Raw genomic sequence first — 25,295 nt, 5'->3', positions numbered from 1 at the left:
CACCGAGGGTGAGCCCAGAACGTTCACACTTTGTCCGGTTCCACCCCCCTCCTCCTGCAGCTTCACTCGCTGCTATCGCGCATACTCGGCGGGCCGTGCTAATTTCAGCACGTCCTGCTGACCCCAGCGTGGCACGCACGCACGCACGTTTCTGCGTAGTACGTCCCTGCGTAGTACGTCCCGTCCCCACCCCCCGCCCCGGTAACCGGGGAAGCGGCGGCTGGCGGCTGCGGTGCCCTAGGGGTGAGTGAGGGAGACGTGGGGCCGGGCCGGGCGGGACGAGGCGGCAGCTCTTCCGCCGCTGGGTCAGCGACGTCCCCCGTTCGCCAGAGCTGGCGGAACCGCGGCCTAGTGCGGGCTCGGGCAGCCTGGGCCTGGCCCGCACAAAGGGCCCGCCCCCGTGCCGGGGCCCCGCGGGCGGGAAGGGCTGTGAGGGGCCCCGCGCAAGGCCCGTGGTGCCAAGGGGGCACCCTGCGGTGAGGGTGAGCTGCGGCTCTTCCGTGCGCCTGCCCCGGCTCAGGGGCTTTCCGCGGCGCCTCTCTCCTTTCCCTTCTGTGCCTAGGGAAGGGCGATCTCGGCGGGCGGGTGTCTGTCCTCTTTTCAGCGATTGCCAGAAAGGGGAGCAGCTAAGACAGCAAAGATCTGCGTTTGTCTCAGATCCAGGGGATTCGTAGAGAGGGAGAGAGCTTTCGTGATTGCGCCCTCGGAACGGCGTTCGCAGGGAAGCAAAGCCCCGCAGTTAGCCAAGGGTCTGCCTTTCGTTGCCGTCCTGCGAAAACCCTCTCCCTGTACACTCACGGCAGGGCTCCCTGGCAAACAGACCAAATTTCGTACTTTTGCAGCTGTATGGCAGAATAAAAGAATAATTCTTTTTATTTTCTGGGGTTGTGACAGGGAAATAATATTTTTTTAAGAAGTCAATAAGTGCAGCGAGGAACAATCCTTAAAATCAGAGGTGCTGGCTGAAAACATTGCCTGGTATGCTGTCAGCAGCAGAAGTGCAAAGTTCCACCTTTCTTCTGGTGTACATTTTGATCTCTCATCTGCCACTTATCTGCAGCTGCAAAGTGTGTCAGTACAGGGGGGAGAACAAGACACCAGAGGCAGCCAGGGAGAACTGAACAGCAGAGTTTTCTCCAGTCTCCTAGGGAGCTCTGGTCAAGGCTTGAGATTTATTGAGCGAGTCTCAAGCTGGTAAATGTTCTCCACAGGGAGCAGTAGCAGTATTTACTCTCAGATTACTTTGAAGTTATTTCTCTTGCCAGTGAATTCTGATTTCATTGGAGGATCTTCATTGACTTGTTTAATGAGACTTATAGCCTTTGGGCCATCTGATTATAATGCACTTGAAAGCAGTGGGTGGCACTCTGTCTTTGGCTGCCTTAAAGGTATGACCTGCTTGACCATGCAGCTGAAAGAAAGGAATTGGAATGAGAAATGTAAATCTTGATATATCAGCTCAATCTTCAGCTGAGAAAAATCAAGTTCTGTGCAGGCTTGTGGCATGGCAAAATTAAAATATGGTTGGGCAAATGTAGTTTGGAGAACATCTATATGACTAAAGATGCTTTGATAAGGAGAAGAAGAGGGATATGACTTTTTGGCCTTGTCTCAAAATGCAGCAGTGTGCTGCTTGGGGCAGTTTTTTAGAGGCATGTGGATGGCAGGAGTGTGCCATTACAAACCTGTGAAACACTTAAGGATGAGACTCTATGGACAGGCAAAATATGTACTGAGTTGACTTTCCATCTCTTGTTCCTCCTGATGTTCAAAGTTCTGGCCTTGGGTTTGTTTGTCTTGGATTGCAAACCAGCCAAGACAGGCAACATTTTAAGTGGTCACTGATGGACACGGTCTGGTTAGGAAGACAACCTCTTTATTTTATTCATGGGTTTGTGTTATGGGTGTGCTCATTCTTACAAGAACAAAACCCCAAATCATTTCTGGGAAACAGATCAAGCTGTGGTCTGTCACATTTCCAAAGCCTCTTTATCGTGACTGAAATGATCCACTTGCAAGAAAAACCGTGACGGTTGTAACTGCCTGCAGCAGAAAGGGCATTAAATCCTCCTTTGTGGTTTTAACAGATACATTGGGGGCATCATGAATTGGAATAAAGGTGGACCTGGTACTAAGAGAGGCTTTGGTTTCGGTGGATTTGCCATAACACCTGGGAAAAAAGAGGAGCCAAAGCTCTCTCAGCAGTCTCATAGTGCTTTCGGAACAGCCGGTTCTTCTGCTGCGTTCTCCAAATCAGGACCTCCTCAGCTGCCTTCTTTCTACAAAATTGGGTCAAAGAGAGCAAATTTTGATGAAGAGAATGCGTAAGTAGGATTTATTTCTTGGGTTTCTCTGGATTTTAATGTGTTAAAAGTTTCCAAGGTCATAGAAAGCATCTGTGAGGTTTGTGAGATTTAGGTGCTTTAGGAAAGGCTGCTCCAGGAGAAGTACCTCCACGCTGCCTCGTGGTGTAACAGAACCCCACTAGCTTTACAGTGAGAGTAGCAAGAGCAATTGAGATCCCATCCCTGCTCTGCAGCAGATTTTTGGTGTCACTCTGGACCAAGTGTTTGCCCTTTCTCTGGATGTGTGCCCTGCACCTGTAAAATGAGAATGCATCCTTGGTGTGGAAGCCTTTAAGATGCTACTGCAGTCCATGGAGAGCTCTTAAGAGAGCTTTGCCCTCTCTGAGAACATCCTTCAGCTAAGCCTCAGTCAGCTCAGTCTCATTCATGCTGTGGTCTGAGCAAGACTTTGCCTGAGGTTGTATGTTCAGAACTGGAGCCAAGCAGGATAAATTTGGGTGCCTTTTTGCACAGGGAAACACTCAACTCCACATCTCATTATTAAGCAGCATAAATGTGTTGAAGGGAGGTCAGAAACCCATCCTGTATTCACCAGCCTGGCAGAGCCACCCCAGACCAGTTTGATAACATCTCTTTGCCCCACCACCACTTTTAGCTCAAGCATGAATAATTGCAAAGAAATAAATAAACCTCAACCTCTTTGCCTGACTTCTATTATTCATCTCTGTATGGGAAAGGTGACTCAGCTGAGAAACCATGAAAGTCTTCATGGTGCTGGAGAACCTGTGCTGACTGTGCTGGGTTTCTTGTTTCTTTTCAGGTACTTTGAGGATGAGGAGGAAGATTCCAGCAATGTGGAACTGCCATACATTCCTGCAGAGAATTCCCCCACTCGCCAGCAGTTTCATTCCAAATCAGCAGACTCTGACAGCGATGATGATCCTCTGGAGGCATTCATGGCTGAAGTGGAGGCAAGACCCAGCTCATGAAATGTTTATTAATTTATGTGGCCATTCTTCTCTCCAGCCAGGAGCAGCAAACGTCACTCAGGGCTTTGACAGCTGTATTCAGAATGTCACTTAGCTTTTGGGTTTTGTGTTAAGATGCTGTGTTAATTAGAGCTCAGAGGTGGTTTAGGTGGGGAGAGGGTGGATGTGATTTGCAGCAACTTAACTATTTAGCTGTTTTGAGCTTGTCAAGGCAATACAGCAGAGAGCTTTGTGTGTCTCTGAATATGCAAAGAAGGGTTTGTGCATTTTACACTAGCTGAATTGAAATGACTTGTATTTATTCTGAGCTGTTCCTTAGCTACAGTTCTGTTATTATCTGGATTCTATCACAGTGTTTTCAGGAGGAATGCAGGGAATGTATTTTTCCAACGACGTTGCCATGAAGTTGCAGGATGTGAATTTCAGAGGTCTTAGTAGGAGAATGTATTTAGCACCACAGAATACAGAACAAGAGAAAGTTTAGTCCAAAAAAAAAAGTGTTACCTCTGGTGTGGTGGTCTAGTTATGTAGGAGCTTTTTTTCCCTTCCATGTTTTATCATCTTGGGTTTTTTTAACCTCTCATAATTTTATGACCTGTTAGGATCAAGCTGCTCGAGACATGAAGAGACTTGAAGATAAAGACAAAGAAAAAAAGAATGTGAAGTAAGTTCCCTTTTACAATTCCCATGCCTGCCTGTGTCTTGTATGGTGCTCAGAGAATTCCACTGCGTTTTGTTGATGATGGTTGCTCTGTAGGCAGTATTTAACCAGTGCTTGATAGCCCTCATGGGTGAATCCTGTGCAATAAAACCTGAATAATAGGAGGGAAGAATCCATGGCAGCATCCCACAGTAAAATGTGACAACACTGAGGGTTTTCTCACAGGAGGAACCTTTCTAGGGCACACAAATTGGGGCAGCACATTGTACTGTTACCACCTTCCAGATCAGAATAGTTCTTCTTGCCACATCCTCACAGAGATCAGGATGCTTTTGTTTAAAGTTGCATTGGTGTGAGCAGGATAACTCAGTGCTGCTGTACCTGTGGTACTGGAGATTCTTCCCAACTTGAACTGGGTTTTAAGACCTTCTTTGTAAAGCCAATGTATCAGATGGGATCATAGAATCAGTCAGGGTTGGAAGGGACCACAAGGATCATCTAGTTCCAACCCCCCTGCCATGGGCAGGGACACCCCACACTAGATCAGGCTGGCAATGTGGCAATCAGGCTGGGATGTGATAACTGAGGTATGAAATTTGGAGTGTAAAAAAGTATCAAAACATTCTGTGCAGCTTAGGTCTCTGTTTTTACCAAGAAAAAAAAAACCCAAACCCTTATGAAGTTGTTTTGTTGCTGTAAATGTCAGATGCATTGGGAGAACTTGCATTGCATGGGGTTGATCAGATTATACATGGTCCTGACACAGAACACCGGATCCATATCACCACCTGGGGAAGTTCTGAACTGGAGTTGCTCTTCCTGGCTCATATTCCTCTTCAGTTATGAGACTTCTGTAGCAGCAAGAGCTTAGACCAGGATGATCTTTGGTGTGCCTTCTGCTGGGAAGACGGAGTCCTTATCTCTCAGTCCGTTAATAGAAGCCAAACGAAGTCTTTGCAGGGTGGCTCTCGTGGTTGGCACCAAACCTGAAAACTCCATGGGTTGGGATTGTGAATGTTACTGAGCTGTTAGTGTTGTGTCTTCCACCAAAGATGGAGCTCAGCACTAACCAGATGAAAGTATGGAGCTGAGTTTGTGGAACACTTGCAGGGAAGTTTTTTTTTTCTCCGCTTGTTTTTCCAGGGGTATTCGAGATGACATTGAAGAGGAAGATGACCAAGTGAGTTCCTATGCAGTCTTTCTATCTTCTTTTTTTGTTGTGTTATTTTCTTTGCTTTCCCTCCCTAAATATGTCACTAGTAGGTACAAGCAAAACTCCAGTACCCAGACAATTTTAGCAGGAAGCTCCAGTGGTTCCCCTGCTGTCTCTGTCCTTCCAGGTGGTTCACTTACAAAAAAGCAAAATAACACTAGGAGACAATTTTTGTTCTTCTTAAACTCCATGTAAGAAGACTTTTTTTTTCAGTCAGTTTGAACTTCCACTTCCTGTACAGGTTTTTCAGGATCTGAGGGTCTCATAGAATCAGCAGAGTCAACTACCAGTCAGAGGCTGTTAAACTATGGAGGCCATTTGCAGGGAAAATTGGTGTCTGCTGAGGACAAGAATCAGGCATTTTGCTCTTTATTTGGAAGAGCTTCAGCTCTGATTAGGGATTACAAACATCACTGGACAGAAATGATAAACAAGAAGGAAAGACTTGATTACAAAATGTACCTTGCTGTCACGTTTGAGAGTCAAGCGAGGCTGGTGTTTTCTCCACAAGAATATCTTGGGTGTGCCACTGAGATTCTGTGAGAACCACATGTATTTGTGAGCTTCAAGGATGAGTATGAGCCAGTGTGTGCCCAGGTGGCCAAGAAGGCCAGCAGCATCCTGGCTTGTATCAGGAGTAAGTGGCCAGCAGGACCAAAGCAATGATTGTCACTCTGTACCAGGCACTGCAGAGGCCACAACTTGAATACCGAATTCAGTTTTGGGCCACTCACTCCCAGGAAGGACACTGAAGTGCTGGAGCAGATCCAGAGAAGGGCAACAAAGCTGGGGAAGGGTCTGGAGAACAGGGCTGGGGAGGAGCAGCTGAGGGACCTGGGATTGATTATTCTGGAGAGAGGCTGAGGGGAGACCTCATTGCTCTCTACAGCTCCCAGAAAGGAGGATGGAGCTAGGTGCAGGTTGGTCTTTTCTCCCCGGTAATGAGCAGTAGGACAAGAGGAAATGGCCTCAAGATTCAGGTTGGATATTAGAAGAAATTTCTTCACTGAAAGGGCTTACAACCACTGGAACAGGCTCCCCAGGGATCTGTTTGAATCCTCATCCCTGTAGGTGTGTAAAAGCCACAGAGATGTGGTGCTGAGGGACATAATTTAGCACCAGACTTGGTAGAGTTGGAGAATGGTCGGACGATCATCTTAAAGGTCTTGTTCCAACTGAAGCAATTCTATGATAGCATGTGACAGTGGTGGCAGTGAATTCTAACTTGGGCCTGTGTTGAAAGGACTATTCTGAAATAATTTTTTTTTCCTGTTTTCTGTTGATTCAATTAAAAAAAAGTCAATTTTCCTTTCTTAGGGTCTGGTTAGGGAAGAAACTGTCTTTGGTGTAGTGTGTTCAAAAGGTGTAACCATCAGATGCTCAGCAATATGTTCTCTGTTTTGAGTGTTTGTGCTTTTTTCATGTGGAAATCAGAGTCTCCTAATCTTCTAGGAGGAGTTGTTAGGCAAAAGTTTGGGTTTTAAAAGCATTCTGTGGTCTGTCACTGTGGTTGTTTTCTTCATTTGTGCTTCTTGTCCTTCTGGACTTAAATGTTGGTTTTAATTAGAAGAACCAGGTCTAGTGAGGGTGATTATTTTTTTTCCTCAGAGGTGGGTGTGAAAGCAAACAGCCACCTAGCATTGATGTCACTTAAAGAGATGTAGCAGTAATTTTTGTGGCCTGGTGTATGTGATTTTACTGCTGTGTTTTACTGCAGGAAGCCTATTTTCGCTACATGGCTGAAAACCCCACTGCTGGTGTGGTCCAGGAAGAGGAAGAAGATAACTTGGAGTATGATAGTGATGGGAATCCAATTGCACCATCCAAAAAAATCATTGATCCCCTTCCACCTATTGACCATTCAGAGGTAGGAAGGAGGTTTATTCCATCTGGTTCTGTCTGAGGCACTCTGGAGAGCAGGAGCTCAGAAGCAGGTGGAAGAATGCTTCTGTTCCTGTACTATCTCAGTGCTGTGCTAAGTGAGTGATCAGAGACCCTTGAAATGGCTTCATTAAATGAATGTTTCTGCAGACAGCTAAGAACTTCTGCCAGAAAGGACCCTTTTCCTCCAGATTTTAAGTGTGCAGTGTGAAATCTGGAGTCCTGGACTAACTGAGTGATTACCTTTGCAGATTGAGTATCCCCCATTTGAGAAAAACTTCTATGATGAGCATGAGGAGATCACCAGCCTCACCCCCCAGCAAGTGGTGGAGTTGCGTCACAAGCTAAATCTCCGGGTAAGCTGGACTCAAAACTCTCTTCCTAGGATCTTTTTACACTCTTCTTTGGGCTCTCTTAGTAGTTCTACTGGAGATTTTCACAGGGAACTCCCAGCTTTTGAATGCCAAGCCTCTTGGCCACCTTTGGTTTAAGGGAGCTTGATTTCCTGTGCAGTCTTTGAAAGTCTGCTCTGGATTTGTCAAAGCAGGCACTGAAGCTTGGCAGTTCTCTGGTTGCTTTTGGTCTAAAGAATGCCAGGCCTGGGAACTGAAACTGAAAATACTATCTGCAGGAATTAGTTCTTTGCTCTTTGTGACAGGTTGGTGTGGTGGCTTTCTGTGAAGGGTTTCTCTGGGGAAGAACAGTTACACAAGGAGAGAGGTTCAGTGTTTAGCAGCTTATATTGATGGAGGTCTTTACACCTGAGACTCACAGGGTTGGAAGGGACCTCAAGGATCATCAAATTCCAACCCCCCTGCCATGGGCAGGGACACCTCACACTACATCAGGTTGCTCAGAGCCACATCCAGCCTGGCCTTAAGAACCTCCAGGGATGAGGCTTCCACCACCTCCCTGGGCAACCTGTTCCAGTGTCTCACCACCCTCATGGGGAAGAACTTTTTCTTGACATCTAATCTAAATCTCCTCCTCTAGCTTGGATCCATACCCCCTAATCCTATCACTACCCAACAACCTAAAAAGTCCCTCACCAGCTTTCCTGTAGGCCCCCTTCAGATATTGGAAGGCCACAATAAAGTCTCCTCAGAGGCTTCTCTTCTCCAAAATGAACAATCCCAACTCTCTCAGTCTGTCCTCATAGGAGTCCTATTTCCACTTGTGGAATTTACATCTGGTTAAGTTCCATGCATTCAAAAAAGCAAGCAGCCATTTTCAGAGGCATGGAGACCCTTTATTTCATTTCTATGGTGCTGTTTTTCCTCTTACTGTTTTGTGAACAAAGATATTTTCCTGTTTCTAAGGTCTCTGGTGCTGCTCCTCCAAGGCCTGGCAGTAGTTTTGCTCATTTTGGCTTTGATGAGCAACTCATGCATCAAATTAGGAAATCTGAATATACCCAGCCCACTCCTATACAGTGTCAGGTGAGTGTTGTTGCTTCTTTAACATCTGAAGGGGACTAACAAAACACATCAAAGGTCTGCAAGGTGTGTACAGTTCTTGGTGCCTGCATAGAGCTGTCAGAAGAATCACCTCTATTTGTTCCAGGAAAATAGCTTTGAGTAAAGCTTGTGAACAAGGAGCCATACATTGACAGCTTTATTGCTTTGAGCAGCTTGTGTTTGAATGTCTTGGCACTGAAGAGCTGGTTTATTTTGGCAGTTAGAATAAAGACCCTTTTAGCTGGCCCATTTAACTGGCTGTTCCTTGGAGAGCCATGGAGGCAGAAGAGCTCCTACTGCATGTATGGATTGATTGCCATAAGGAACTAAGGTTATTAATGATGTGATTACAGCCACACCACTTCAAATGCCTTTCTTGAACTATGAAAAATGACATGCTGCTGTGTCCAGGGGACCTTAATCTATACAATCTGAATTAAAAGTGAGGCTGAGAGGTCCTTTTACAGCAACAGTAGAGATGAGCTGAGAATTTCAGCACTCAGAGTGGTTAGAACAGGCTCAGAGAATTTGTTTTTAGCAAGCTTAAGGCTGGACAGAGAGGCATGTAAATACATTCTTGAGATGGTGTACTGTGCCTAAGTACTGATTTCATGTAGGACACCAACACTCATAGCTTGGTGATTGCTTCCAGCTCTTCAAACCAACTAATTCAGCTCTAAACTTGGCAGTAAAACTATGGAAGCATCGACCTCAGTTGCTGTGAGCCCTCTGTAATGTGCTTTCCCCTTGTTAGCTGAGTTTCTATGTCACATCTAGCACAGGAATATGCTAAGGTAGTCATAAGATGGGTTTGGAATCTCTTTATTTTTAGGGTGTTCCAGTTGCTCTGAGTGGCAGAGATATGATTGGGATAGCTAAGACTGGAAGTGGAAAAACAGCAGCCTTCATCTGGCCTATGCTGATTCACATCATGGATCAGAAGGAGCTTGAGCCAGGGGATGGTCCCATTGCAGTGATTGTCTGCCCAACCAGAGAGCTTTGCCAACAGGTAAGGTGTACAGCAAGCAGAAATGTGCCATCCAGTGTTCCTGGAGATCAACATTCTGTCCAGAAATGATGAGGGAACCTCAGTAAACTATGGGAATAACCTCCTCTGTGTGTTACTGGCATGCCTCCAGTGTAAGCTGACAATTCTTTCCTATATAGAATTATAGAATGGTTTGGGTTGGAAGGGACCTTCAGATCATCCAGTTCCACCCTCCCTGCCGTGGACAGGGACAACTCCCACTAGAGCAGCTTGCTCAAGGCCCTTTCCCACCTATCTCTTCTTGCTGAAGGATCATCACAAATCTGAAAGAGTAAATTTTTGCACAGTTGCCTGGTGGAAAAGGACCTGGGGGTGTTGTTTGGCAGCTGTCTGAACATAAGCCATGTGTGCCCAAGTAGCCAAGAAGGCCAGCAGCATCCTGGCCTGGGTCAGCAATGGTGTGGCCAGCAGTAGGGAAGGGATTGTACTGGACACTGCTAAGGCCACACCTTGAATACTGGGTTCTGTTTTGGGCCCCTCACTCCAAAAAGGACATTGAAAGGCTGGAGCAGATCCAGAGAAGGGCAACAAAGCTGGGGAAGGGTCTGGAGACAGGGCTGGTGAGGAGCAGCTGAGAGAACTGTGGGTATTTAGTCTGCAGAAGAGGAGGCTGAGGGGAGACCTTCTGGCTCTCTACAGCTTCCTGAAAGGAGGTTGGAGTGAGGTGGGGGTTGGTCTCATCTCTCCAGGATCAGGTGATAGAAAAGAGGAAATGGCCTGAAACTGTGCCAGGGAGGTTTGGGTTGGAGATCAGGAACAGTTTCTTTGCTGGAGGAGTGGTCAGACATTGGGACAGGCTGCCTGGGGAGGTGTTCGAGAGCTATGTGAACACAGCACCTGGGGATGTGATTTAATAGCTGTGGCAGTGGTTAGGGCAGTGGTTGGACTCAATGACCTTGGAGGTCTTTTCCAAGCAAAACAGCTGTGTGTTTCTAAGATGCAGCTGTGATGTGCTCTGTTTCAACTTCTCAGATCCATTCTGAATGTAAACGCTTTGGCAAGGCCTACAACCTGCGCTCTGTAGCCGTGTACGGAGGAGGCAGCATGTGGGAGCAAGCCAAAGCCCTGCAGGAAGGGGCAGAGATAGTTGTCTGCACACCAGTAAGTACCTCTGTGCACCAAGACATCTCTTATTGTTGCTTAACTGAAGCTAAGGAAGATTTTTAGTCCCCTTGGTTGATACAGAATTTGTTTTCTCATCACTGAAATCTGAGTTACCAGATGTTGAGAACAAACGTGCTGAGGTTATTCTTCTCCCAAGAGAAACTGTGAGGGAGATTAGGTGTGAGCCTCAACAGAAGACAGAGCAGCAAGCAAGGTCTGCTTGAATCAGTGTCATTTGTGCCCAGTACCAGCTTCTGATTACTGAGGCTTCAGTTCATGAAGAGAACTCCCAGAATGTCATGACCTTGAGTGCCATCTTCCTGCATTAGTAGAGCCTCTGGCAGTAATACTGAAGGGCTGAAACATCAAATCAGGAAGGTGTTGGTGCTGAACCAGTGGTTTTGATGAACATCACTGTCAGCTGGTTTTGCTTAGTGCAAAAACTTAGCCAAAATTGGGCAGCTGGTGGCTGGAAGAAGTTTTTGTGGGGCTATTTTTGGGGGTAAAAGGCAAGAAAACAAAGCATGAAGAACTCTTTTGCCAAAACCTGTGGGATTGAGTAGCCAGCTGCCATTTAAAGGTGAATTGTAATGGAGCATGGGGGATTTTAGGATCTCAGCATTGTTAATCTTGACAAAACCCAACCCTAAAACTGAGCTCACAGTTGATGAGAGAATCTGGTTCTATGACTTGAGTATTGACACTTCTAGACTGAAGCCTTGAGATGTCTTCTGCTCTGAGCCTCTAGTAAGTGAGGATCAAAAGCAGCCAAGTGTTTGAGAGTTGCATGTGTTAATGTTTTCAGATGTGCTTTGACACCTTGCTTGGGGTTTTTTTAACAGGGTCGTTTGATTGATCATGTGAAAAAGAAAGCTACAAACCTCCAGAGAGTCACCTACCTTGTGTTTGATGAAGCTGACAGAATGTTTGATATGGGGTTTGGTATGTAATGAACCAAGGCCAGTGTTTTGGAAAGCAGTGGTGTCCATTTCCAACCTTAGCAGGGACTGTTGATAGCCTCTGCAGCTTCATGTACTTGCAAATGCATGAAGCCAACACCACAGGCAAAACTCATATTTAAAGGTCTAATATCTGTTACTGGAAAGAGATCAGTGAAATTGGGCTGATGTTAAAAGTCCAACCCCCCTGGTTTTTGTCTTAGAGTTGCTGAATAACTTTTAGGCAAGTCACTTCTCTGATTGGATGTTGTGGCTACAAATGAAAGGTGGGAAATAGACTTTGTACTTAATTAGCAGAGGTTTGGTTGCTCAGATCTGGGTGATTTGGGGTTTGTGGCCAAGAATCATGGGACACAGCAAAGTTGTAACAGTGCTAGAGGAGCACAAAAGGAAGGAGACACTTGTAAGATGCCCAGGGTATGCACAGATTCAGCTGGGATCTTAGCTGAGGGATGGTTTGGTTTTGCTGAAGGAACTTGCAGAAGCTGCTTTTGTACAGCAAAGACACTTCCACTGTGCAGCAAAGAGCACCAGGAAGTCACAGCAGAATTAGTGAGAGGCACTGATTCCCTCTGTGGCTATTTGTTAAACAAAGCAAAGAAGTTGCATTTTGAGTTACTCTGCTAAATAATGAGCATGTGGTGCTGATGAGAACGTTTTCCATCTCCCCTCCAGAGTATCAGGTCAGATCCATCGCGAGCCACGTACGTCCTGACAGACAGAGTAAGTATAAGGGCATTGCTAAACAAACAGCTGAGAGCTGGAGGGGGCTGTGGTCGGGTCCCAGTTAAGAACAGAGCCTCAGTTTACCATTCTTGATGCAGTCACAGAATTGCAGCATGGTGGGGGTTAGAAGTGATCTCTGGAGATCATCCAGTCAAACCCCTCTGCTGAAACAGGGTCACCCAGAGCGGGTTGCCCAGGATCATGTCCAGGTGGGTTTGGAATCTCTCCAGAGAAGGGGACTCCACAGCTTCTGGGCAGCCTGCTCCAGGCTTCCAGCACCCTCACAACTTTTTCCTTCTGTTCAAGTGGAACCTCCTGGGTTGCAATTTGTGCCCATTGCCCCTTGTCCTGTCACTGGGGACCACTGAGGAGAGTCTGGCATCAGAAAGTGCCACAAAGGTGATCAGAGGGCTGGAGCACATTCCCTTTGGGGACAGGCTGAGAGAGCTGGAGCTGTTCAGCCTGGAGAAAAGACAATGAGGAGTACCTGAAAGGGGCCTACAAGAAAGCCAGGAAGGGACTTTTGACAAGGGCTTGTAGTGATAGGATGAGAGGCAACTGCTTTGAGCTGGAAGAGGGGAGACTGAGACTGGAGATGAAGAAATTCTTTCCAGTGAGGGTGGGGAGACACTGGAACAGGTTGCCCAGGGAGGTTGTGGATGCCCTCTCCCTAGATATTTTCAAGGCCAGATTGGATGAGGCTCAACAACCTGGTCTAGTGAGAGGTGCCTCTGCCCATAGCAGGGGCATTGGAACTGGGTGATCTTTGAGATCCTTTCCAACCCAGACCATTCTATGAGGCTATGAAATGGGTTTCCACTTTGAGCAGTTCTAACAGTGAGATTGATCATTTTCATTGCAACCAGTAAAACAGACCACAGCTTCAGACCACTGACATCTACTACAGTCAGCCAGCTCCTCATTCACAAGGTCTGTGCAGTGTTTTCACAGTTCTGTAAGACCTTATTGCTGTCTACAACTCCCTGAAGGGAGGTTGGAGCCAGCTGGGGGTTGGTCTCTTCTGCCAGGCAAGCAGCACCAGAACAAGAGGACACAGTCTCAAGCTGCATCAGGGGAGGTTTAGGCTGGATGTTAGGAAGTTCTTCATAGAAAGAGAGATTGGCCATTGGAATGTGCTGCCCAGGGAGGTGGTGGAGTCACTATCACTGGAGGTGTTTAGGAAGAGACTGGGTGGGGTGCTTGGTGCCATGGTTTAGTTGATCAGATGGTGTTGGGTGAGAGGTTGGGCTTGATGATCACGAAGGTCTTTTCCAACCTGGTCTGGTCTGGTCTATTCTATTCTATTCTGGTCTGTTCTATTCTGGTCTATTCTATTCTATTCTGTTCTGTTCTATTCTGTTCTGTTCTGTTCTGTTCTATTCTATTCTGTTCTATTCTATTCTAATTTGATGCTCCAATGCTGCTTTTCCTTTCAGCCCTCTTGTTCAGTGCCACCTTCCGTAAGAAGATTGAGAAGCTGGCCCGAGACATTCTGATCGACCCCATTCGAGTCGTGCAGGGAGACATCGGAGAGGTAAACCCCCAGCACTCCTCAGACACTCAGAGAAATGAAACTCTTCCCTCTGCTGCCTGAACTTTTCACTTAAATTGCAACAATCATCATTGCTTTTTAAGAGTAAATATTTTGTGCTTAATGAAAGTAGTAAGGTTTTGGTTATGGTTTTTCTTGTCTTCAGCTTTCTCGCTGCCAACTGATTTTCTTCTAGTGATCATAGAATCATGGAATCAATAAGGCTGGAAAAGACCTCAGAGATCAAGTCCAACCTGTCACCCAGCACCTCATGACTAACTAAACCATGGCTTCAAGTGCCACTCCACCACCTCCCTGGGCAGCACATTCCAATGGCCAATTACTCTTTCTGGGAAGAACTTTCTCCTCACCTCAAGACTAAACTTCCCCTGGCACCGTTTGAGACTGTGTCCTCTTGTTCTGGTGCTGGGTGCCTGGGAGAAGAGACCAACCCCCACCTGTCTATAACCTCCCTTCAGGGAGTTGTAGAGAGCAAGAAGGTCTCCCCTGAGCTTCCTCTTCTCCAGGCTAAGCAACCCCAGCTCCCTCAGCCTCTGCTCACAGGGCTGCGCTCCAGACCCTTCCCCAGCTTTGTTGCCCTTCTCTGGACACCTTCAAGTGTCCCAATGTCCTTAAATTGAGGAGCCCAGAACTGGACACAGGACTCAAGGTGTGGCCTAACCAGTGCTGAGCACAGTAATGGGAGGTTTCCACAAGCAGTGAAACAACATTAATGCAGCAATTGATTTATTTGGGGTTTTTTCCTTCTATTAGGCTGAATCAATGGCTCTGTCCTTTTGTCTCTAAACTATATAGAAATTACAGCTTTGGCAGTGAAGGGTTTGAAACTTAATGGTTTTCAGAGGGTTTATGTGAGAATGTTGATTCTGTCCTTGCTTGACAGTAGCAGCTGAGCTGCTGCAGCCCAGGGATTTGGTAATCAGTCAGTGAAGAGGGGAGATGACATTTGCTGTGAGGAAGCTGTTTATAATATATCCCAGTATCACAGAATTGTCAGGGTTGGAAGGGACCTCAAAGATCATCCAGTTCCAAGCCACCTGCCGTGGGCAGGGACACCTCACACTAGACCAGATTGCTCAGAGCCCCATCCAGCCTGGCCTTAAAAACTTCCAGGGATGAAAGAATATATGAAAACTAGAGAAACTTCACAAGAGGCCTTCAGAACATTCTTCTTTTAACCAGTTCTCTCCATTTCTGTTGTGTTGGGTTTGGGTTTGTTTCAGTCAATGTGAAGTGTCCCTTTATAACACACACACACAAAAATGGTGGCCACCTGAAGCCTCTTCTTTCTTGGAAGCTCAATTTTGCTTAAGAAAAGAAGCAGCTTTCCTGGCACAGGGTTTCTGGGATCTAAATTATTACTCTGCAGAGCAGCATCCTTGAAACAATTAATATTTAAGTGTGTGAAAATGAAACCTGTCAGAGGAACTCCCAGCTAGTGCTGTGAGCTTCACTGCACTGTTAGTACTTGCAGTGTGGAGTGTATGGGGAGTCTGTTTGTATCTCCAGTCCTCCTGACTCTGAGGACAAGTGGCAGCTCACAGGAAGGCTTTCTCTGATCATCCCATGAATCACTTTTCCTGGTGAGCTTCCTCTCCATCCCAGGCCTTCTCTGGCACAGCCTGGTTTAGTTGTCAATAGCATCTGTTGTGAGAGCATCTAAAGTGCAAGTAGCCATCTTTAGATAGTAGGGTGCTAAGCTGCAGCCTGTCAGAGACTGCTTTGCCTCCCTCAGCTTTAGCTCATTTAACCCCTGCCTTTTCTGCCCTGTCAAAGTGAAGTGGCCAGCAGCTAAACAAGAGCTGAAACCGTTTCCAAAGGAGAACTTTGGTCCCCTTCTTCTCCACGTTTTTTGTCTCACACCTAGTTCAGATTCCCAATTTTATTCTGCCACCTCTGTCTATTTTCCTAATTTTCCCTTTTTTGTCCTTGTCTTCCTTCTCCCCTTAGGCAAATGAAGATGTCACTCAGATTGTGGAGATTTTCCCCTCTGGCCCTAGCAAATGGAACTGGCTGACTCGACGCCTCGTGGAGTTCACATCTTCAGGGAGTGTTCTCCTCTTTGTCACCAAGAAGGCAAATGCAGAGGAGCTGGCCAATAACCTCAAACAAGAGGATCACAATCTGGGGCTGCTTCATGGTGACATGGACCAGAGTGAGAGGAATAAAGTCATTTCAGAGTTCAAGAAGAAGGGGATCCCAATACTGGTGGCTACTGATGTGGCAGGTATGTGATGCTCTAGCAGCCAGCAGCTCATGCAAGTTGTGGATACCCAGAGAGAGGCTTCACACACTTGAGTAGAGGGCAGCAAGTTTGGCTTCTACACCTGCTGGGGTGCTGTGTTGGAGATGGTTTTCAGAAGAACACAGTGTTAGCAAGGGGTGTTTAAATTGGTGGTTAAATTACAGCCTGAGAGAGAAACTTTCATATACAGCAAGCAAATAAGCTGCTTCTTAGGGAAGTCATTGCTAGTCATTAATCAGCTGACACATGATGCATGCTTAAATGAAGAGGAGATGGACACACTTGAAGCCTTCTCCAGAGCAGCTTTTAGTACCCAGCTGTTTAGCTGAACAAAGAGTGAATTTCAGTGTCCTTTAATAAAGGCCTCTCTCTTCCTGGGGAAAACAATCATCTAAAGAGATCTTGGCCATCTCCAGTCCTGTGAGCTCAGGAATTGCTGTCATTTACACTGCTGTTAGAGGAGGCATTGCTGCACTGAAGAGTTTTACCCTGCAAAGGGTGTCTTAACTAGGGGGTCTTAATTCTTTTGGTATGCTGGAGCAGAGTGAAAGGATATCACTGAATGTTGGGGTTGGAAGGGACCTCAAAAGAGCATCCAGTCCAACTCCCCTGCCAGAGCAGGATTGCTTAGGGCAGGTCACACAGGAGCACATCCAGGTGAATTTTGAATGTCTCCAGAGGAGACTCCACAACCTCTCTGGGCAGCCTGCTCCAGGGCTCCAGCACCCTCACAGTGAAAAAGTTTTCCCTTCTGTTCCTGTGGTCCCTCCTCTGCTCCAGCTTGCCCCCAGTGCCCCTTGTCCTGTTATTGGACATCCCTGAGCAGAGCCTGTCTCTATCCTCCCCCCACCGCCCTGCACATCTTTATCAACAGCAACGAGGGTGCCCCTCAGGTTCCTCCAAGCTCAAGAGCCCCAGCTCCCTCAGCCTGTCCTCACAAGGGAGATGCTCCACTCCCTTCAGCATCTTTGTGGCTCTGTGCTGGACTCTTTCAAGCAGATCTCTGAGGTGCTTCTTGACCTGGGGGGCCCAGAACTGGGCACAGTATTCCACATGCAGCCTCACCAGGACAGAGTAGAGTGGGAAGAGAACCTCTCTCAACCTGCTGGACGCAGCCCTTCTAATACCCACACCCCCCCAAGGATGCCATTTGGGCACATTGCTGGTGTAGAGGGGATTGCTTGGAGTTCATTTGGGATGATCCCACTTAGTGCTGTGCTGCTTTTCGTTCCAGCTCGTGGGTTGGATATTCCTTCCATTAAGACAGTGATCAACTACGACGTGGCTCGGGACATAGACACGCACACCCACAGGATTGGGCGCACCGGCAGAGCTGGGGAGAAGGGAGTGGCCTACACTCTGCTGACTCCCAAGGACAGCAACTTTGCTGGTGATCTTGTCAGGAATCTGGAAGGTGCTAATCAACATGTTTCCAAAGAGCTTTTGGATCTGGCAATGCAGGTAGGAACGAGCAAAGCTTGAGCAAGGGGAAGGTTCCTCCCTCGATCGGCACAAAAGCAGGAGCTCGGGGACTTGGTCCTGGCTCTGTCATGTGTTAGCAGGAGCCTTTTGGTGGGCCTTGCTGGTGTTAAGTCAGCTCTCTAGTGTTTTTAATGGCCTTGGAAAGAATCCATGGAGACATGAAGATTTTGGAGCACTGTAGTCCTTCTTGGGATCAGACACTACCTAGGAAGTTCAGAGCTGTGATGTGGCTAATGGCAGCAGAGGATTCCCACTCCAGTCTCTCATTACAATTGGATTTTCCAGGTATATTTATGGCAGGCACCTGGGAAATGCAGCTTAGATGAAAGCAAAACTGGAGAAAATCCTTAGAGAAACACTGACTCTGAAAAGGTTGTTGCTTGGGCACTGCACCTGCTGGGCAGTGCCTGGCAGCCTGGCTGTGGAAGCAGTTGTGCTTGTGCCACTGCACACAAACTCCTGAAGTTCCTGTCTTTTGCTGCTTGTGGAGCTGCAAGATAGCAAAGGCTTTGTGGTAATTCCCAAACTCAGAGGTGATTTAGCTTGCTTGTGGCTTCATTGCCAAGTAAATATTTCTCTGAGGTAGAGAGGCAGCATTTTAGAAGGGACAGAATTTGGACAGAGCTTCTTCCTAAGCTCCAGTCTAACCCTGCTCTCCCTCAGCTTCAAACCATTCCCTCTTGTCCTGCCTTTAGACACCCTCATGAAAAGTCCTTCTGCAGCCTTCCTGTAGGATCCCTTCAGGTACTGGAAGGCAGCTCCAAGCTCCCCCCTGGGGTCTTCTCTAGCCTTCAAGAAGCTTCAGACCCACCTGACAGAACCATCTAGAGCTTAGCATCCGAGTGCTGTCACCTGCCACAACAGCCATGATTAAGAAACTGGGTGGTTTGGTTTTTTTCCTTGTGAACTGCTCCAAGTCCCTCTGTGCTGAGGCTCTCCCTGCACACACTTCTGAAGAGCAGAATTTGTCCTTCTCTTGTGCAGAATCCCTGGTTCCGGAAATCCCGTTTCAAAGGAGGGAAAGGCAAGAAGCTGAACATTGGTGGTGGTGGTTTAGGGTACCGAGAGCGACCTGGTCTGGGATCAGAAAATTCTGTAAGTAGAGTTGCTGGAGAAGTTATTTTGCAGGTTCTTGGAACTTTTAAACTTCCTGCCTACTCATGAATTTAAAAACACACCCTCTTGGTACCAGAGCAAAGCCTCTACCTGCTCTGCCTGCTCTGTTTTCCAGCCCAGAATCTGTCATGATTAGTATCAGCAATATCTCAGGTGAAACTGTCCTGTGCTGTTGCCCTCTTGTCAGGATCCACCTTCTTTAGGGCCAGAGTGATCCCAGAAGGCTTGGAGATTGTTCCCAAAATAGCCTGTCAATGGGAAATAAATGCTAATAGCTTACTAGAAAAGCCATTTCCAGGCTGACTTTTGGCAGCAAAAAAACATCTTGCAGCATTGGAAAGGCTTCCTGAGGTGCATCCATGCTAGGAACATGGCTCGTTGCCCATGTGTGGGGGGACATAGCTGAGCTGCTGACATCTTGAGCACATCATCTGCAGCATCATTCCAGAACCCACAGCTGAATCCTTGTTCTCTCTTTGTCCTGGCCATGACCTCTGTGGAAAAATCTCCATGTGATAGGGTTTTGGTTTTGCTTGGACTGCAAGGAGCTGGGAGATGTGGTTGCACCGAGGAGTCACTAGCACTTAATGCATCTTTCCTTGCTTGTCATCCTTGGGGCCACTGAGAATACTCTGCTGGTGCTCAGGGCTCTCCCAGAGGTTTCAGGGAATGGTTGATCTGGAAGTATCTGTGTTGGATAAGTGTCTCCTTTGTCTTTTTGCTCAGGACCGTGGCAACAACAACAGTGTGATGAGTAACTACGAGGCCTACAAGCCCTCCACAGGGGCAATGGGGGACAGGCTCACAGCCATGAAAGCAGCTTTCCAGGTTGGTTTGATCACTCAGAGTGCAAGTTCCACTGCAGGAGGAAAGGCTCTCTCCTGTAAACACAGGCTGAGGGAGTTGGGGTTGTTCAGCCTGGAGAAGAGAAGGCTCTGGGGACACCTTAGAGCAGCCTTCCAGGATATGAAGGGGCTACAGGAGAGTGGGGGATGGACTTTTTACCAAGGCATGGAGTGACAGGAGGAGGGTGATGCCTTCAAACTGGAAGAAACTGGATTTAGACTAGACAGGAGGAAGAAATTCTTCACCACGAGGGTGGTGAGGCACTGGAACAGGTTGCCTAGAGAAGCTGTGGTGGCTTCAAGCCTGGAAGTGGTCAAAGCCAGGTTTGATGGGGCCTCGAGCAACCTGCTGTAGTAGGAGGTGTCCCTGCCTACGGCAGGGGACTTGGAACTAGGTGATCTTTAAAGGTCTCTTCCAACCCTAACCATTCTGTAATCACCTGGAAGCTGGATCTAGATGAGACATTAGGCAATGTCTAATGGTTTTCCATAACCTGGAAGAATTTTGCTACTCCAGACATGTATTTTTTTTCCACTCCCCTGAAAATGCAGCAGCAGTGCTGGGTTCAGGGAAGCTGAGTTTGGTAGTCATTGGCCATGTCTCATCCCCTCTCAGCGTGCACTCAGCACTGCACTCCAAAGTGGAGCAATTAGCATGCAGGCTGGACTCAACAGCTTCCACAAAGTTAATTTGCCAAACTTAGTTTTTCTGCCCTCTTTCCCTCCTGGATCCTGCTCCCAGGCTTGATCCTATTTAGGTTGCTTAGCAGCAGCAGTGGAACTGCACTCAAATGTTAACAGGCAACAGAGAAACCCTTCCTGTTCAGCGTAAAAATTAACCCCGTGGTGTAAGAGTTCCCTGGTTGCTGTGCTCTGGTAGCAGGTGGCCATTACTAATTCCAGCAGGAATTTCATCACTCCAAGGCTGACTTTTTGCAGGGCCCCTGTTGCCTAGGGGCTCCCCGGAATGCTAGACAGGCAGCATGTTCTGTGGGGCAGCGTGGAGGCAAACATGCTCTGTGTTTCTTTCTTCCCCTCTCTTTCTGGCAGTCCCAGTATAAGAGCCACTTTGTTGCTGCAAGCTTAAATAATCAAAAGACTGGTAGCTCCTCTGCTGGGGCCAGTGGCTGGACCAGTGCTGGGAGCTTGAACTCGGTCCCCACGAGTTCAGCACAACAAAACGCTGCGAGCCCTGACGGCGCGGCCGCCGCTCCCCCCGCAGCCAAGGGGGTGCCGGGCTTCACCAGCACGGGGAACTTGAGCAGCGTCCCCACCTTTCCCAGCGGGGGAGCCCAGGGCTTCAACAACACAAACGCCAGCACCAACAGTCGGGAAGGCGGCGGCGGCGTTGCCAGAGAACGCTATGACAACCGGAACAGTCGCCACGGCGAGGCGCCGCGCCGCGGGGAGGGGGGCGGCCGCTACAACGACCTGCAGCGGCACGGGGAGGGAGGCGGCCGCCACAGCGACCCCTACCGGCACGGCGAGGGCAGGCACGGAGACGGCCATCGCCACCCCGAGGGCCGGCACTTCACCGAGGCGGGCGGCGGCAACCGCAACAGCGGCGACGGCAGGAACAGCAGCACCGAAGGCAGGAGCAACGAGAACAGGAACGGGGAGAACCGGAAGGAGCCCAGCAGCCGAGACAACAAGACAGACGGGTTTGCCGTCCCAGAGCCCCCAAAGCGCAAGAAGAGCCGGTGGGACAGTTAAAAGCTGGTGGCCGCCAGCCTGGCATCTCTGCAGCTAGCGTCTTTTTCCAGAGGATTTCTTGGGGTTTCTGGTAGCTGGTTGGTGAGCAGCTGGGGGAGGAGGAGGAGGAGGAGGAGGAGACCATGACAGCTCCCCGTGCGAGCCCGGGCCGGTACGTCTGCGGCAGATTCACTCTAGCAATGTGTGCACACAGTGCTTAGGCAAACAAAATCCATTCTGATACAGCTCCCTGGGTTCTGCTTTGAAACATTCAGCGCTCAAGTGACTCTCTGCTGGATTTAAACAGATCCTCTCAACAAGAAGGAAGCTGTTTCACGCCCTTGGAAGGTTAGCAAACTTGTCCATAGAAGTTTAAAGCAGTCTTTTCTTAACCAGCGTTCCCATTTTAAAACCAGTCCCCTCTAGAGATGCTCAGGACCCACCTGTTCAACCTCTAATCTCAGCAGCTTATTCAGTGTGATGAGTTCTTCCCCAACCTCTTCACATGCTCCCTTATCCACACACAATTTGGCCTCTGGGTTGCCCCTCACATCTCTGCCACCACCTAAGGAGCTATCAATTTGCATTGCTAAGGTGGGGTGAAGCAAGTTGATCATTGTTTTGTCTTCCCCTTACCTTTTCTGAAGGTGTTTGAGGGACCTTCTCCAGCCCAGCCAACCACAAATCCACGTGCAGTGTAGGGTGGACTCCCTGCTCTGTTGTGTGGTCACTGCAGCGATCCCCATCCCATTTCCCAGGTGGTGGTGGTGGTCTCTTTGGGTTTTTTTTTTCCCCCTTAAACACTCTCTTCTGCCCTAATCCCCCTCACTTGGGTGGAAGCCTGCATAGCAACCTTGCCTCTCTGCTGTGCCTATGCACCCTCTGTTATGAGAGGGTTCAGTGCTTAACTTCAAATCCCAAGCCAAAACAAGAAAGGTAACTAAACCACAGCAATCCAAGGCTGCTGCCCACCCCAGGAAGTGTGGCTGAACAAAAGAGGCTTCACTCCGAAATTCAGGGACCTGCTGCTCAAAGAAGCCTGTAGGGAGGAAGCTGAGAAGCTGAAAGCTCGGTGAAGTGGAACAGCTCGAGAGTTGCCCCGTGTTGGACACGTGTAGTTACGACTGTAAAATCTTGCTTGACCCTTTTTAACTCCTGCTGTGTATTGCCCATTTTTTTAACTCTTTATTATTTTATTATTATATTTTTCTCTCTTTTTTTGGGGGGGGGGGAGGGAGGGAGGCACCCTGAAGGTAGGGCAAGAACTCTTCTTCTGTTGGAACAGGTCAGTGCCCACCTCTGCCTTGGTTCTGCTGACAGAAGGCTCAGAAAGCTGTCAGGGGTTTGTGACGTTGTGATGTTTTCTTTATCAGCTGTGCATTTACTTTCTGCTTGCTCTAGTAAATGTTTTATTACTGGGGAAGGAAAAAAAACAACCCACCCAACAACAACAAAACAACATCCCTAGCTTGTGCTTTTTGTTCTTCACTTCTGCCTTGGGCTGGAATTGGGATGGAGATCTGGGGGGGGGGGGGGGTTGGGACTCTGTCCCTTTCTTTCGCCACAAGTTGTGGATTGCAGTCGACAAAAGACTTCCTGAGGCTTCCAGTGGGGTTTCCTCAGTCTCCTTCACACCAAACTCTTTTACAAACCCTATGTTAGCTGCAAAGCCTCCTAGGGAATAGATTTTTCTCCATGTTACAAGTGGGAAGGATACAGCCCAGGTCATGTTGCTCAGCCCAGGTCATATGCTCAGCCCAGGCTTCACAGCTCGACCTGGAATCTTACTGCTGTCTACAACTCCCTGAAGGGAGGTTGTGGCCAGGTGAGGGTTGGTCTCTTCTCCCAGGCAAGCAGCACCAAAACAAGAGGACACAGTCTCAAGCTGTGCCAGGGGAAGTTTAGGCTGGAGGTGAGGAGAAAGTTCTTCCCAGAGAGAGTTGTTGGCCATTGGAATGTGCTGCCCAGGGAGGTGGTGGAGTCCCTGTCGGTGTTCAAGAGGGGATTGGACGTGGCACTTGAAGCCATGGTCTAGTAGTCATGAGGTCTGTGGTGACAGGTTGGACTTGATGATCCTTGAGGTCTTTTCCAACCTTGTTGATGTATGATTCTATGGAATCAGAACTCAACAACCATCTTGTGGTCTGCCTTGCATAGGTACAGCTTTCAATTGAGACATGAGACCACAGCTGGGCTACTGTGTGCAGCCCTGGAGAAGGACATGGATCTCCTGGAGAGGGTCCAGAGGAGGCCTCAAAGGTGATCAGAGGGCTGAAGCACCTCTGCTGTGAGGACAGGCTCAGAGAGCTGGGACTGTTCAGCTTGGAGAAGAAAAGGCTCTGGGGTGAGCTTAGAGCAGCATTCCAGTACCTGAAGGAACTCCAGGAGCACTGGGGAGGGACTTTTGACAAGGGCCTGGGGTGACTGGATGAGGAGCAATGGCTTTGAGCTGGAAGAGGGGAGATTGAGACTGGAGAGGGGGAAGAAATTCTTTTAGAGTGAGGGTGGTGAGACACTGAACAGGTTGCCCAGGGAGGCTGTGGACACCTCATCTCTGGAAGTGTTTAAGAAAAGGTTGGATGGTCTAGTGGGAGGTGTCCTTGCCCATGGCATGGGGGTTGGAATGATCCCTTCCAGCTCAGCCCACTCTATGATTCTAAGACACCAACTTGATTGTTTGTCCCCCTTGTTAACCAGCTGAAATCTGTTGGACTCCCATTTGAATTCCCCCATCGTGGCAGGGGTTTGAGCTCTGAATATTCACTGTCAAGACACATTCTAGGGCAGCTGTGGCAGGGGTTCAGAAGCTGTTGCGTTCCCCTTATCACACTTGAGGTTTGTCACTGCACAAAGCATTGAGTTTCAGATAAAAATAAAAACCATTCCATAGCCTAAAGCTGCTCCCTCCCTCCCTCCCTGGCTCTCATCTTGCTGCCCCTGGGAGCTGGCATGTGCTTGGCTTTCTGCTCCTCTTTGTAACTCAGCTCTCTGCTGTTTGAGGGGATTATTGAAATTCCTCACCCTTCTCTCAGCTACCAGGAGCCTCTTGAGACTTGAGCCAGTAAATATTGATCCCTGACAGCAAGCTCTGACTGTCAGCTCACAGCCTGGTGTTAGATCATGGGGCTGGTTCCACCTCCCCCAGGACAAGGCAGCAGTGTGAGCAGGCTGCCTCTGCCCTGGCAGAACCTCTCCTTGAAGAGCTCTGTTGCTTTCTGCTAGAGGCCAGAGCACAGCAATCACAGCAAGCTCAGGTAAAGGGCCCTCCTTGGATTCTGCTTCTGCCTCTCATCCTGCAGAATGGGGCCACCACTGCCAGCACCCACCCATGCCTCCTCCCCCTCACAAAGCACTTGCTTGTCTTGGGTGGGAGGTGGTGCAGATGGACTTCACATCATCTTCTGCATCAGAAGAATTATCCTGGAGGCCTTCCTTTCCCTGTCACACCACCTGGCCTCCTGCCTGGCTCTCCCTCCTGTGCTTTCTAGTCCCTGTGGCCCCCACCCCCACCCCTCCTGTGTACCTTAGCTTTTCACTGGAGGAGCTGTGGGTGCACAGCTTTCTTGATGTGTTTGCTGTTGCTGTCTTTCTGATGAAATTGCTGCCTTGGGGGACTCTGTCTCCTCAGAGCTGGGAGAAAAGAAAGTTCCCCAAGCTGCTGTTTAATTTTACCTGGCCTGTATATCCCCTCTCCCCTGTGGTCTGGCTGGGCTGGGCACTGCAAGCTCCTTGGGAATGTCTTTTCCCACCAGGGTGCTGAGTTTTCCCAGGCAGTGGGGTGGGCAGGGGGAAGTTGGAGCTTCCCCACAGCGAGCAGCCAGAGCAGACCTGGCTGGCTGAGAACAGGGCTGGGTGTGGAGCTGCTCTTCCCCAACGCATGGCTGACACCACTGAGCCCACCATGGAGTTCAAGGCTGGAAAGAAACCACACAGGCTGCCTCTTTATTCACATTTTAGCCTGCAAACAGATTACAGGGCAGAGACTCTTGCATGCAGTGACATCTGTGTTCACGGACAGC

At 48.5% G+C, this 25,295-nt stretch overlaps 1 protein-coding gene across 1 annotated transcript; it reads left to right on the top strand.

Moving 5' to 3' along the window:
* The first annotated feature begins 158 nt into the window (after positions 1-158).
* Positions 159-21,404, top strand: DDX42 (DEAD-box helicase 42). Its single transcript, XM_054176834.1, has 18 exons — positions 159-243; positions 2,088-2,324; positions 3,127-3,277; positions 3,898-3,959; positions 5,100-5,136; positions 6,887-7,036; positions 7,302-7,406; positions 8,370-8,489; positions 9,340-9,516; positions 10,528-10,656; positions 11,502-11,601; positions 12,294-12,341; positions 13,781-13,878; positions 15,847-16,123; positions 17,376-17,602; positions 18,608-18,718; positions 19,466-19,567; positions 20,635-21,404. Exons 2-18 carry the CDS (start codon positions 2,104-2,106, stop codon positions 21,295-21,297), a joined length of 2,778 nt encoding a protein of 925 aa, XP_054032809.1. The 5' UTR covers positions 159-243; positions 2,088-2,103; the 3' UTR covers positions 21,298-21,404.
* Positions 21,405-25,295: the final 3,891 nt, after the last annotated feature.

Source organism: Dryobates pubescens, chromosome 36 (assembly GCF_014839835.1).
Source record: "Dryobates pubescens isolate bDryPub1 chromosome 36, bDryPub1.pri, whole genome shotgun sequence".
Classification (NCBI taxonomy): Eukaryota; Metazoa; Chordata; class Aves; order Piciformes; family Picidae; genus Dryobates; species Dryobates pubescens.
This window is presented reverse-complemented; position numbering and strand designations above follow the sequence as displayed.